Source organism: Anarrhichthys ocellatus, unplaced genomic scaffold (assembly GCF_004355925.1).
Source record: "Anarrhichthys ocellatus isolate YVR2014 unplaced genomic scaffold, GSC_Weel_1.0 scaffold56, whole genome shotgun sequence".
NCBI classification, from domain to species: Eukaryota; Metazoa; Chordata; class Actinopteri; order Perciformes; family Anarhichadidae; genus Anarrhichthys; species Anarrhichthys ocellatus.
In genome coordinates, this window is record NW_022280086.1 from 2221150 (window position 1) to 2234818 (window position 13669).

A 13669-nucleotide genomic window follows, 5' to 3' on the forward strand; every position below is an offset into this window, starting at 1 on the left:
GTGTGTGTGTGTGTGTGTGTGTGTGTGTGTGTGTGTGTGTGTGTGTGCGTGTGCGTGTGCGCTAAACAAAGGAAGGGGACACTGTTCCCATACAAAGGCAACTGGCTAACATCATTCAGGACCTAGAAACCAAAAGAGAGAGATAGATTTAATATGATCTTCTGAGCAGAGACACACATTCACATACTGTAGAGTGTATGTGTCCACACACACAGCATTCCTGAGCTGGATCAGGAAGAACATCATCTGCTGGGCCTTTTTCTTGATGGCATCTATGTTACAAGTCCACATGAGGTTCTGGGAGATGGTTGATCTCAGAAACCTAAAGGCTTAGTGTAAAAGCGCTTTGAGTGGTCAGAAGACTAGAAAAGCGCTATGCATGTACAGTATTTACTCATATGTGCACAAACAGACAGACTGACAGGTGGAAGCTGGGACAGTGAGCTGGGTGAGTTTGGAGCTGTGATGAGGGCATTGAATGGCGAGCTGAAGTCCACAAACAGGATCCTTGCGTTTGTCCCTGCAGGGTCGAGGTATGTTCTGGGTGTAGTGCCGTCCCATGTTGACTGCATCATCCACTGACCTTTTTGCCTGGTAGGCAAACTGCAGGGGGTCAAACAGGGGTCCTGTGTTGTCCTTAAGGTGGGTCAACACTAGTCTCTCAAAAGATTTCATGACCACAGATGTCAGGGTGACATCTTTAGTAATTTGATCCAGTGATGGAGGGGACAAGTAATCTGTTGAAGACCTATGTGAAGATGGCGACAGGAGGGGGTGACATGAGGGAGACATGTTGTCTGGGCCTGGTCCTGTCACCACTTACATGATATGTACTAAGGATGTGCACGATTACTCGACTAGTGGATTAAATGTTGTCACCTTCGCTAGTCGGCACAAGAAATAGTAATTGGTCAAACTTATTGTTTTATTAATGTACACATTTGAATATTGCATATTAACATATGCTGCCTCAGCTGTTGTTGTGGGGGAGCCGCCGTGCTGCAGGAGCTCTGATCTGAAATCATCAGCCCCCACCTGCCACCACAGCCTCTTTCCGATAAAGCGGCTGGGTTCAGCAGTCAGTTTGGTTCTCTCCTGATCTACAGGAGAACCTTGAAACTAGCGAGCTCGAAAGCTACAGACCAAAGTTAGCGATCTAGCATGCTATGAATCAATATCGCCAGGTAGCTCAATGAATCAAACATGCATGCTAAGATATTCATGATATAAGTCAGTGGTTCTCAAACTGTGGGGCGCGGCGGTATTACAGGTGGGGCGCAGGGGGAAATGCAGAATATATATATATATATATATATATATATTTTTAAATTTTTTTTAATTTTAAAAGTAATTAATAAATACATGGCGAAATGTATGGAAGCCTGTTTCCGCCACTGTGAGGAAAATACAGATCCTGTAAGTCATTATAATGAGATACTATCTCATAATAATGACTTACTATCTCATAATAATGTTATGTTTATTTTATTTGATATGGACATCACAGTAGCATTAGAATTGTAACATACATTTATGCACAAAGCCCAGATGCACTGTGTTAAGTGTTTGAAGCGAAATGCTAATTTACAACACCTGTCCACAGGAGGCTTTTTGCCAAATTGTAGTTCCTTTTTGCACAGATATAACTTTATTTGCATTGTTTTAACAAAGTGATTGCACATTTTATTTGTTTTTGTCTGATGGAGTAATCTGGTTTACTTAAAAGTGATTGCAATTTTCTTTATTCTATTATTTGAAAAAGCACAGACAGAGGAGTCACAAAATGTTATTTCAATAAAAGTTCAACATGGACCATTTTGTTGCAATTTTGTTGGGGCGGTGGGGCATGAACATTTTTCTTCCTCCAAAGTGGGGCGCGACAGAAAATGTTTGAGAACCACTGATATAAGTAATGCCAAACCATGACTCTTCTTAGACCGCAGTCCCTGCAACTGGTCGATCAAATATTACAATACACACCAGGTTTGTGAGGCAATCTGTGCTCAGTTTTGACTGTTTTTTGAGTGTCTAATTACTTTTAGACTAGTCGACTATTCTAAGTTTCAACTTCCATTTAAACATCAGGGAAATTAATTGTTAAAAACATCCCTAACATATACCCTTCTATTTCAACAAATGGACAGTGTGAGTCCCCACTGACTCCTAGAGCATTTGACATATGTCAAGACTCACTGGTTAGATAATAGCTAGACATTCTATTAACAACTCGTGTATTTGTTTTCTTCCCACCTGCAGCTCTGAAGAGATCCTTCGACATCGAAGATGTGGATGACATACCATCCTTCTCCTCAGCTTCACCCATCTCCACACCCGTTTCTCCCTCGTCCTCCCATTTCTTCCTCCACCACAACGAAGCCAGTGAGGAGCTGGGAGGAGGTGGCCAGTCCCCGTCATTAGCCTACAACAACAACAACAGCCTGGGTTCCACTGCCCACCACTCCCGCATCAGCCTCAGTTCCATTCCCAGCCCAGGGCTCAAGTCCCGTGGTGTAGTCACCAGCCGCTCTTTCAACCGAGGAACCATGAACAAGTCAGCCATCCACAACAACGGATCTGCTGTGACCAGAGCTGCATCCTTCCAGAACAGGTTAAACCCCAACGGTTACTCCATTTTGTCTGGGCCAGGCAGTGACAACGACAGCCTTCACAGCTCCACGTCCAGCCTGGAGTACTCTGGGGGAGGTGGGAGTGCCCTCCCTCTTACTAAGCTGGGGTCATATCGCAGCCCTCCATCTCAGGGGGAGTACCACCGAACCCAGCCCCAGCTCCCACAACAGCACCGAGAGGGAGGTGCCAACTTGGGAAACAACCCTAACTTGAAGAAGTTTTCCTCCCATGGGAGTGTTTTCCACTCCGAGATGGACCAGGGGCCAGGGATGATGCTGGGTGTACCAGAGCATCGGGGGGTGAACCATGGCTCCATGCCCAGCCTAGACCTCCAAAGTTGTGATGGAGGGGGAGGAATGGTCAGTATGCAAAGAGGCGGAGGTGGAGGCAGGATGTCTCCAGGGTTAAGGTATGCCAATGCTAATGCAAACTGGAATGCTCGTCTTCATAATGCCAGTTCCTTTGGGGAAGAGGACTACTGTGGCCCCAAAAACCACTACCAACCGCTAGGGACCCAGGTCCTCAAGGCTCCCCTGCCCAAGGCCAAAGAGACTTTACGTCTTAACAGGTTTCCCTTGGATCTGGACAGCTTGGTAAGCAGCCCCTCAGCCAATTCTCCCACCAAGATTCAAGGACGATCCCTAAACCCCAACCCCGCCATGCCTCCAACAAGGAGAACAGGAGGCCTCCAACATCACACCAGTTCACCATCCACCTCGGCCAGCCCTTCAGCCTCTCTAAACAGCCTGGACGGTGCCTCTGACACCCCTCCCCTCTCCCTCCACCATCCCTTTTTGCCTTTCTCCCCACGTTCTGTAACTCTTTTTGAGGGTTCTATCCCTGTCCCAGAGATGATTTGCTCCCCAGAGCCCCTTTCTCCTGCCCGGAGCCCCCAGCAGAAGATTTTCTCTGGGCCCCAAGTTGTTCAGGTGGTCCCCAACCTGCCTAACCCTTCCAGCCCCTCAAGCCCCAGAGCCATTTGGTCTGTGGAGGATGACCCTGGTGATGCCAGAGATAGTGTAGGCTCAATCTTACAGAGGATTGCTTCCTTCTCCCAGCATGCTGTTACTGATACCGCCCCAGTAGCTGTGACCCAGTCCCCTACAGCCCAAAGCAATGGTGGGTTGTCATCTGAATTTGGGTGTCCAGCTGTGACCATGCTCATGCCCACATGGAAAGAGGGAAAGAAGAAACAAAAAGGTAAGATGTTTTAATGGAGTGCTTAAATTGTGCTATAATTTATAACCATAAATGATTGCAGGCGTGTCTGTCATCAGAAACAGAGGGCAGGAAGGTGGTGGCTAAATATCAAAACAGTGAAATAGGATCAGGGGCATTCACGAGTCATCTGTGTGTGTGTGTGTGTGTGTGTGTGTGTGTGTGTGTGTGTGTGTGTTTTTGTTGTGTAGTCTGTATTTGCATGTTGTAAACATTGCAACATGCAACATCTGTCCCTTTTTTACGACCACCGTCATGCCAAGACCACTACACGCATTGTAAACACTGATTTAATTCATACAAGCTGCCGTCATATTAACCAGATCACAGTGAGATCAGTGCTGTGGGAATATGTTCACACTCTAGTCATTGTGGTAAACTCTTGGCGGCAGTAGAAACCACTGCAAACAGTGTGTTTACATGCACTTAAGTAAACAGGTTACTTCTAGCTTTCTGCTGTATCTTTCTTAAAAGTCAGGTTTCTGTACATCAGAATCCATTATATATGACATATAGATATTACTCCTACATTTGTGAGAATAACATTCTGTTATTCAATTCAATTCATTTATTTTGTATGTTTATTTGGCCTCAGAGGGCTTTACAATCTGTATACATGTGACATCCTCTGACCTTTGACCCTCACATCGGTAGAAGAAAAAAACCTTTAACAGGGAGAAAAAAAAGCAACCTTTGGGAGAGCAACAGGGGAGGGATCCCTCTATCAGGATGGACAGAAGTGTGATAGATGTCATGTGTACAGGATGAACAACATTGTGTTGTGCCATAAACCATAAAGCAGCTGCCTGTGTTATAAAACAAGGCATCGCTGAAAATATAACCTACACCAGTATAAATGCATAAACTAGAAACCATGGGTGGTGACTACACCATGTTTTCTAAGAACGTAATGAGGAAATGTTGTGAATCAATGTATGTGGCAAGTCGAAAACAATGTTGCTGCTGGATGTAGCAGTACAATGTTGACGCAGTACAGAGGATGCTAGAAGCTCATCTCAGGCCCTGTTCACATGGCATCAACATGCCTCTGGGTTGATCTGAAGTGGACAGCTCTAAGTACAGCTGTGAATGCAGCCAGGACACATTGAGGTCTGATCACTCGGATCACATTCAGAGGTGGTCTGAGCAGCATATGGCCTCATTCCTTCAGCAGTGGAGTTCAAGCACCAGACGGACGGATTAGAGCCGTCCACTTGTGACGCATGTTAATGCCACTTTGAACAGGGCCCTTGTGGTAATTCTCAATGTTTACAGTATTTATACTCCTGTTATTATGCTACTACTGTTTTTACTGATATGAAATACTGCACAAAACACTGATACACAATTCTAGGTTCTGTTTTGAGAGATGGTGTGCGTGTGCGTGTGTGTGTGTGTACACAAAGGTCTGTTTAACAAATGATGACAGGGAACCTTTGTAGGAAGACAAGTCAAGGTTAGCAGATGAGCCTAGCAGCCACACCCATTGAAATGGTTTCCTGTTGTATTGAGCTTCACACACACACACACACACACACACACACACACACACACACACACACACACACACAGCAATACACAAATCAACACAAATATTATATTTTTACCACTACACCTGCATATTTTCCCTATTTTCATTGTGTTAGTTGCTCCACATGGAGAACAAACTTGTGTCCATGCGTTGTGTGTCTTTGTGTTAAAAGCCACTCTGACTTTTTGAGCAAGCTATTTTTAGTCGGCCTCCTCTCAGCTGGCTCCTGCTTCTTATAAAAACAAAGTCTGTGTCTCAGCGCCACATTTACAGGAAACATGTCACAATGAATACCATTATATTGGAGGTCAAACGCCTCCCTATTCGTGTTCTATTGGACAGCTTCTAGGTGGTGGGGGAGCTGGGAGGTCAGAGGATGGTCAGTGAACACAGTAGACAATTTTGTCAACTAAGCTACAGCTTGTTAGTTTGTGATTAAGGACTTATGTCACTAAGTGTAAAACGGTGATTTTAATAATGCATGCGATGAATTTAGACTTTGAATGTATACATATTTAACTTTTCTCCTTTGACTAATCATAGGGTTGGCGGTTCCATCCCCAGCTCCTCCCGTCCACATTTCACAGTCTCCTTGGATAAGACACTGAACCCCAAATTATTCCCCCAAATACCCGTTGTTGTACAGCACGTAAACCATATAAGACCTCCTTGACCTCCATGCAAACCATTTGTACTTCTTTAACATGTCAGTTACATGGATGGATGTGATGTCCTGTCTTGTTCCAATCCCAGTTTGATTAAGTCTGATGAGGCAACTGGATGTTTACACGAGAATCTTGTACAGTGCAGATTCAAAAACTCGAGCGTGAGTGGTTTAACACACAGGAGACATTTGTTTCAAGGCGCCTGGTGGGATTTCCCCCTCGTCTCCTTTACTCTTATCAGAGAATTAGTCAACGGCAGCAACAGAAAGTGTGCTGATCCAGCAGGATGTCGGGGCAGTCTCCCAGGTTCAGAGCTCCAGTGCTGGAGTTTGCACTGGCTGAATGCAAGCTAACTGCTAACTGAAGTTCCGTACCTCTTCTAGCTCTTCTCTAGGAGAAGTAGTCTCCTGGTGGCGGTGAGGATGAAATGGAAACATGCGGTGTTTCCTAGTTTCTGCCACTTTGAATTGAATCCAAACTTTTGAAACGTACACCCTGAACCTTCAACGTGACGGGGCAGCTCTCTACGTCCTCTCATGTTGGACTGAGGACAGACTGGACGCTACAGTGACTCACTATCGCCTCTCCAGGTACAAGTGGTACACGACAGGATGGGGCGCAGCTAGCTGGTTAGCGTACTCATATCAGTAGACATGCAACACAATACTAAACTCTAAACTCTTCACAAACTGTTGATAATCTTAGCTCATTTGTTGAATGTTCTAAACGTTCTGGACAGATCTGCACCCTTAAGGTGTCATAGAATAGAGATGGGTCTTCACTCCATTCATAGAGAGCATCCGCTGCTGTCAATAAATGGAGGTTCCATATGAAATACAACCTCCACTTTTCAATACATGTTCAAAGAAATATTTGTTGCATATATTTGGGCCAGTTGCAGCTCGGAGCACATGTGAACCTCCCTGCTGTCATCAGTGTTACCGCTGTAAATACCAGGCTTATGTGCGGTAGTGGGCGTTCACAGTGAAATGATTGTTTTGCTCTATCCAGTGCTTTACTCAGATCCTTTGTTTACCATAAAAAACAAAAGAAGGGCCCTTTTCCTCGATTCCCTTCCTCTGTTCTCAGAGAAACAGAGAGGAAAAGTACATTCAGACAGTAGAGGAAAGCAACACCGAGAAAAGACAAAACTTCGAAGCAGAAACTCACATTGAAGTGTTGTGAAGAAGAGAATCCTGTTTGATCGTATCAGTGGATGCTGTTCATCATGGTGTGCTGAATAAAGACCGCTGTTGTTCCCCCAGAGATTATCTCCCTGTTCATATCTCTCCCATCTCCTCCACCTTGGGAAAGCATTCTTATCTCCCCTTCCATTCTCCACCTTTGCTCGGCCTCATCCCTAAGTCAGGCCTACTTTTATGTTACAGGCTGTCTATCTGCCACCATGATGAATACGCATGCTGGTGTCCAAACAGCCTGACATTCCTCTTTGTTTCATTCCATTCAGTAATTCCTCTCTGCTCTTTGGATCCTTTCGTCTTCTCTGACCTCCTCTCTGTCTGCAGCCATCATGTCCAGGCTTGTCCCCCCCAGCCCTCTCTGTCTATGATTCAAGCCTTAATGACAGTGATTTAGGGAATGAATTCCTCCCCAGCAGATGTCTAAGCCATCATCCTGTTTCACTCGCCTCCCTTTATCCTCTCTGTCTGAAGGACTTTTATTTATGTTGGCAATTGTTTATGAAAAACAACAACAAAAATAACAAAGTTTTCATGATTCATTTATCATTCAGATTCTACACACCAGTGATTACTCGTCTCCTCTGAAGCCTCCTCTCTCCTCCACTCCTCTGAAGCCTCCTCTCTCCTCCACTCCTCTGAAGCCTCCTCTTTCCTCGTCTCCTCTGAAGCCTCCTCTCTCCTCCACTCCTCTGAAGCCTCCTCTCTCCTCGTCTCCTCTGAAGCCTCCTCTCTCCCCGTCTCCTCTGAAGCCTCCTCTCTCCTCGTCTCCTCTGAAGCTTCCTCTCTCCTAGTCTCCTCTGAAGCTTCCTCTCTCCTCGTCTCCTCTGAAGCTTCCTCTCTCCTCGTCTCCTCTGAAGCTTCCTCTCTCCTCGTCTCCTCTGAAGCCTCCTCTCTCCCCGTCTCCTCTGAAGCTTCCTCTCTCCTCGTCTCTTCTGAAGCCTCCTCTCTCCTCGTCTCCTCTGAAGCTTCCTCTCTCTCGTCTCCTCTGAAACCTCCTCTCTCCTCTTCTCCTCTGAATCTTCCTCTCTCCTTGTCTCCTCTGAAGCCTCCTCTCTCCCTGCTTCCTCTCTCCTCGTCTCCTCTGAAGCCTCCGCTTTCCTCGTCTCCTCTGAAGCTTCCTCTCTCCTCGTCTCCTCTGAAGCCTCCTCTCTCCCCGTCTGCTCTGAAGCTTCCTCTCTCCTCGTCTTTTCTGAAGCTTCCTCTCTCCTCTTCTCCTCTGAGGCTTCCTCTCTCCTAGTCTCCTCTGAAGCTACCTCTCTCCTCGTCTCCTCTGAAGCTTCCTCTCTCCTCGTCTCTTCTGAAGCCTCCTCTCTCCCCGTCTCCCCTGAAGCTTCCTCTCTCCTCCTCTCTTCTGAAGCCTCCTCTCTCCCCGTCTCCTCTGAAGCCTCCTCTCTCCCCATCTCCCCTGAAGCTTCCTCTCTCCTCGTCTCTTCTGAAGCCTCCTCTCTCCTCGTCTCTTCTGAAGCCTCCTCTCTCCCCGTCTCCTCTGAAGCCTCCTCTCTCCTTCACTCCTCTGAAGCTTCCTCTCTCCTCGTCTCTTCTGAAGCTTCCTCTCTCCCCGTCTCCTCTGAAGCCTCCTCTCTCCCCATCTCCCCTGAAGCTTCCTCTCTCCTCGTCTCCTCTGAAGCTTCCTCTCTCCTCATCTCCTCTGAAGCTTCCTCTCTCCTCGTCTCTTCTGAAGCCTCCTCTCTCCTCGTTTGCTCTGCCGCCTCCTCTCTCCTAATATTTTCCTTATTAATAATGTATTATTTGATCCACCATGTGCTATTAATCAGAATATACATTTTTATGACCTGTGGATGCCTGCATTCCACCGGTCGCAGTGGCGCAGTCGCCACAGCTGATCTCGTAGAGTAGGCCTGTTTAATTATTTCCGTAGTGATACCTATATTTAGCTTTTTTTCAGCTTTAGTTCTTGCCTGTTGCCCCGTTATCATATTTCCTGGGCAACAGGAAATAGTCTGGATGTGTACCTGGGGAATCCCGTTAACAGTAGACTTTAGGGTGCACCGGCAGAGATCTGAAGGGGTCGATGGTTTATGCCTGGCAGTGTTTGGTTAGAATCAGTATTTTCCAATCCACTTTATGGATCCCTGACAGGTTGCGTGATCCAGCACATACAGATAGATGAAAGATCCAGCCTTTCATCAGGGAACGTCCTCTCTGCTGCTGTTTGTTGCTGTTTCAGGCGGCTAGTTTGTACTTCCCTTCAGCTCAGATTGGAGCCCCGCTTCCTGTCCAGTTGTTTGGTTCAAGGCCCTGAAATGTGTTTCCTGCGCCGAATAAGATTAGCTCACCACACACACACATACACACACACTCTAACCCAAAACATGCCCCTTGTACAAGTAAGGGTCAGTCAAAATGACCCCACTTTGTAAAATGTCGTCAGAAGAAGTTCCATTGTAAATACAGGGATACACTGAAAGGGGAATCAGGAAAGCTCAAGGCTCAAGCGTGTGAGACAGCAGGGGGCATGTGACATGAGAAGCTTTGAGAGGACAGGGGATCAACAGATGCTGGATCAGAGGCTATCCAGTCATCCAGCAACGCTATTGACATGTGTATTTATGAACATTGTGTATTAGTAGATTAGTGTATGGTTCACTAATGGCTGCAGCTCGATTATGATGTCTTTCTGTGCAGATCTGACTGAGTTATGATGATGCAATGGTTGGGGGACAGTTAAACTGGGAAAACTAGAGAAATTATGCTTCGTATATGTTGAGCTGTTCATATCTGGTTACATACTTTCATATTGATGTTGGATGTGTTGATGGTTGGTTTGTTTAGGGAGATGATGGGAATTGATTATGACGTTCTGTTATCCCTTGCTGTCTGGTAACCGTTTGAATGGTCAAGTCTTTTACAGTCTAGTACATTAGTCACAAAGACGCTCAATGTTAAACCTGTGGCCTTCAGCACTGATACTGATATCGGCCCGATACTGACTCAGACAGCTGGAACGGGTATTGTGACAATGGGGTCGATCTATTCAATTCAGTTCTATGTTCATATGTGATTATATGGCAGTAGACCGCATAGCTGGGGCAGCTAACAACAAACAAACAAAAGCCAATGTTTGGAGGGGTGGCAACAAATTATAACAACCAACAGCTTTCATCAAGTTGTTGCTGCATTTAAAATTCCTGTTAATTTTGAAGATTTTTGACCAAGTTGCTAATAATCAATAACAATTCAGTACATTATCAAACATTATGTAAAACGTAGGTTACAAAGTGAGGAAAGGAATGTGTAAGTCAATCGTAAAGTCTCCTTACAGATAAAAGAATGATCCCAAAACACAATGTTTCACAAAACACGTCAATATTTTTGAAAATACATCAACACTTCATAAAACACGTCAACACTTCAGAATAACCTGCAGTACTTTCACTCAATTTTAGATGACACATACACACATCAACTGCAAACAGTCCTGCACAATTGATTGTATTTGCCCATAGATGGCACTATAGGAGCCTACATTCCAATGGCCACTACTCAGTGGTCATGGTGATGACTCATTTATTTTGCACAGTTCATAGTTTGTACAAAAGCCTAACATGCACGTTCTAAACTTCACATTTTATGTCTTTGGAAAAAAAATCAAAGGGTTGTGCAACCTTGAGGGCACTGTGTCCTGAGTGCCTTCAGTGATCCTGACTAACACGTTTGGAAGTCGTGTGTGTGTGTGTGTGTGTGTGTGTGTGTGTGTTTGTGTGTGTGTGTGTGTGTGCTTATCTTCACATCAACAGGAAACTGTAAAGCTTCAAGGAGCACTCTGAGCAAAGCTTTAGAGCCTGACTCATCTTTAATAGACCCCTCCAGTGGCGGCTGGTCAATAGAGGGCAATGGGGCCTGGCCCCACCTTAAGCCACACAAAAAAAAAAATTATAATAATAATAAATTATACAAATTGTCAATATTTGTGTGTTGGAACTGTGCCCAGTAATATGTGTAAAATATGATATCTGCGCAAAATATATGCTTTTCCTGCTCGTGCTCTCCGCCTGTGTGCACGACACGTCTCAGAACGCGCAGCTAGGGGGGCTCCGCTCTGACATCCACAGCAAACTTAAAGTTGTGATATACGACATTCAGATCATTAATATCTCATCAAACAACGATCATCTCTGTAAAGATCTAGAGGAGTAATGTCTCCCTGAACAGAGAATGAAGTGTCTCTCCCTTTGTGTGTGTTGTTATCAGAGCTTCTGCTCTCATTGTTCACATAGCTGGCCGGCTGTATGTCTTTTAGTGCATGTGAGAGTACCTTTTTAGTGCATGTTAGTGCCTGTGAGAGTGCATGTTAGTGCATGTGATGCCCCGCTGGTTAGCTCACGGGCGCTGCTTTGCACTGCTCTCATACGGCGGTTATAGCTGATAACGCCGTCGAGGCCGACTGCATTGTGGAGGAAGTGTAGCACCCGTCCTCCAGTTCCCCCTCAGGTAAACCCTGTCAGCTCTGTCAGCACTGTCTCTGCAGTTTGTACTGTTAGCACTGCCAGCTCAGCTGTCGCCATGTTGAGAGCCGTTAAGATGCAATGGAACCCGTCCTGTGTGGACACAGAAGAAGCACTAGGATTCAGTGTTTGGAGCTAGACTCATTTTAGGGATTAAATCAGATCTCATTTTGACCACTATCTAGGTTTTTTCTTCCGAGTCGTCCAACTTTATGAAAGTGCAGGTATCTATTTATTTGTATGTACAGTATCTGATATAAAGTCCAGCCGTGCAGAACCGCGTGGCCATGCGGTCCGGCTGCATTTCTTTTACAGATTTGAGGTCCTGCATATTTTTCAAAAGCAGACAGTGAAAATGATCTTTTGACAGTCTATATCTGTAGAGTGTAGCATAGAACATGTCACACAAATGACAAAAAAATGTATTCAGTCTTTTTTTCACTTCCTGTTCCCATTTTAAAATGTAAGCCCCCTTCATTTGTTCACATGAGGCTTTCATTGTGAATAATCTGCAGGACACTGCTCCATCTATTCTGGCTTTAATTGTGGATTGTTATTATTTACAAATAAGCACAATGTTTGAAAAAAAAAACGTTTCCTGTCTGGAATAAATATAAACGATATTTATAATGAAATTAAACATTGTGGTGGTTATGAAATGTAACATCCATGTAGAAAGAAGGGCTGGCAGCAGTAACACTGCAGTCTGTGTGGACACCACACGATGCAGCCGTCATGCAGCAGCAGTGTGGTGAGGCTGCTTTCTCACCTGTAGTTGGGCTCATTTGGTCCAGACCAGAGAAAACATTGTTGCCTTTTAGTTCTGGTCCGGTTCCTGTTCACACTGGCTTTTTATCCACCAATAGGAGTCAACATGAAGGCATACAGACTGACGGGTAACTCACTGATTGGACAGTTTTGGTGATTGTCATCCTGCATCATCTGGACCCATGTGGGGAAATGAAGTTCTGGAAACTGACAGAAGTTTATGCAGTACTTTAATACTTCTGTTGTGTATATTTATGTACTTTTGTGTCACAAAAAGCTTGTGAAGAACTAACTGAGAATGGGCATTTAAGTATTATTAGATTGCAAATTGATGGCATGCTAATAATGACAGGTAAAAGCTAAAAATACAATATAATCGGATTGAATGGTTGGATACACATTATTGCACAAATGAAGTAGGACATATGAAGTGTTTATGTTGCACAGACTATTTATATTGCACAATACATTGGTATTGATACTGATATTGCACATGAATGAATGAATGTATAATCTGCTGGGTTTTTATACGGTATGTGAAGGAGAAATACTCCAGGAAGGACCTGTGGTATTTCTCCTTCAAACACCGCAGGTGAAGCTTTTGTTCCTTTATATTTTATCTGCGGATTAATAAGGACAGGAAAGTCGTCTGTTTTGTGTTCGTTCTCCTCAAAGCCTCAAACCCTGACCTCAGATGTCCGCTCCGTAGGGCTGATAACGCCGCTGGACACGCCGCTCACTAAGTACTCCAATAACAGCTGCTTCCTCCACAAACATGCAGACTTTAACAGGACAACAGCTGCTAGTAAAGACAACAAGGTCAGCAACACCTGTAATCAGTTGCCCATGTTGAATTAACCTGGTAGTCGATCGGTAATCAAGGCTGTTAATTGTTGTTTATGACTTTCCGGGAAATGGTCACGTGATAGTGGTGTGACGAATCAGGGAAGGACACGTTGTGACTGCTAAGTTCAGTGTAAACGTAGCAAAACATATGCGTTTTCAAATGGAAACGGAGTAGTGTGGACATGGCCTGAGTCTCCAGAGGAAACCAGAGGAGCAGAGAGGAGGAGACGCTGCTGCTGCGAGCTCTCCTCCTCCCTCTGGAGCTCCAACTGCAGATCTGCAGAGAAGCCGATCTGGATCTGTCCACGGTGGACCGGTCTCTGCTGGAGGATCTGGGTCTTTCCA

At 45.1% G+C, this 13669-nt stretch overlaps 1 protein-coding gene across 2 annotated transcripts in view; it reads left to right on the forward strand.

Annotated features, from left to right (window-relative positions):
- The window catches only part of LOC116396505 (uncharacterized), a 71215-nt gene that overhangs the window by 24389 nt on the left and 33157 nt on the right, over positions 1–13669 (forward strand). For both annotated transcript variants that reach the window (XM_031871144.1, XM_031871143.1), the window contains exon 2: positions 2257–3828. In XM_031871144.1, the coding sequence (XP_031727004.1) occupies positions 2257–3828 (1572 nt within the window). The remainder of the gene's footprint in view (positions 1–2256; positions 3829–13669) is intronic.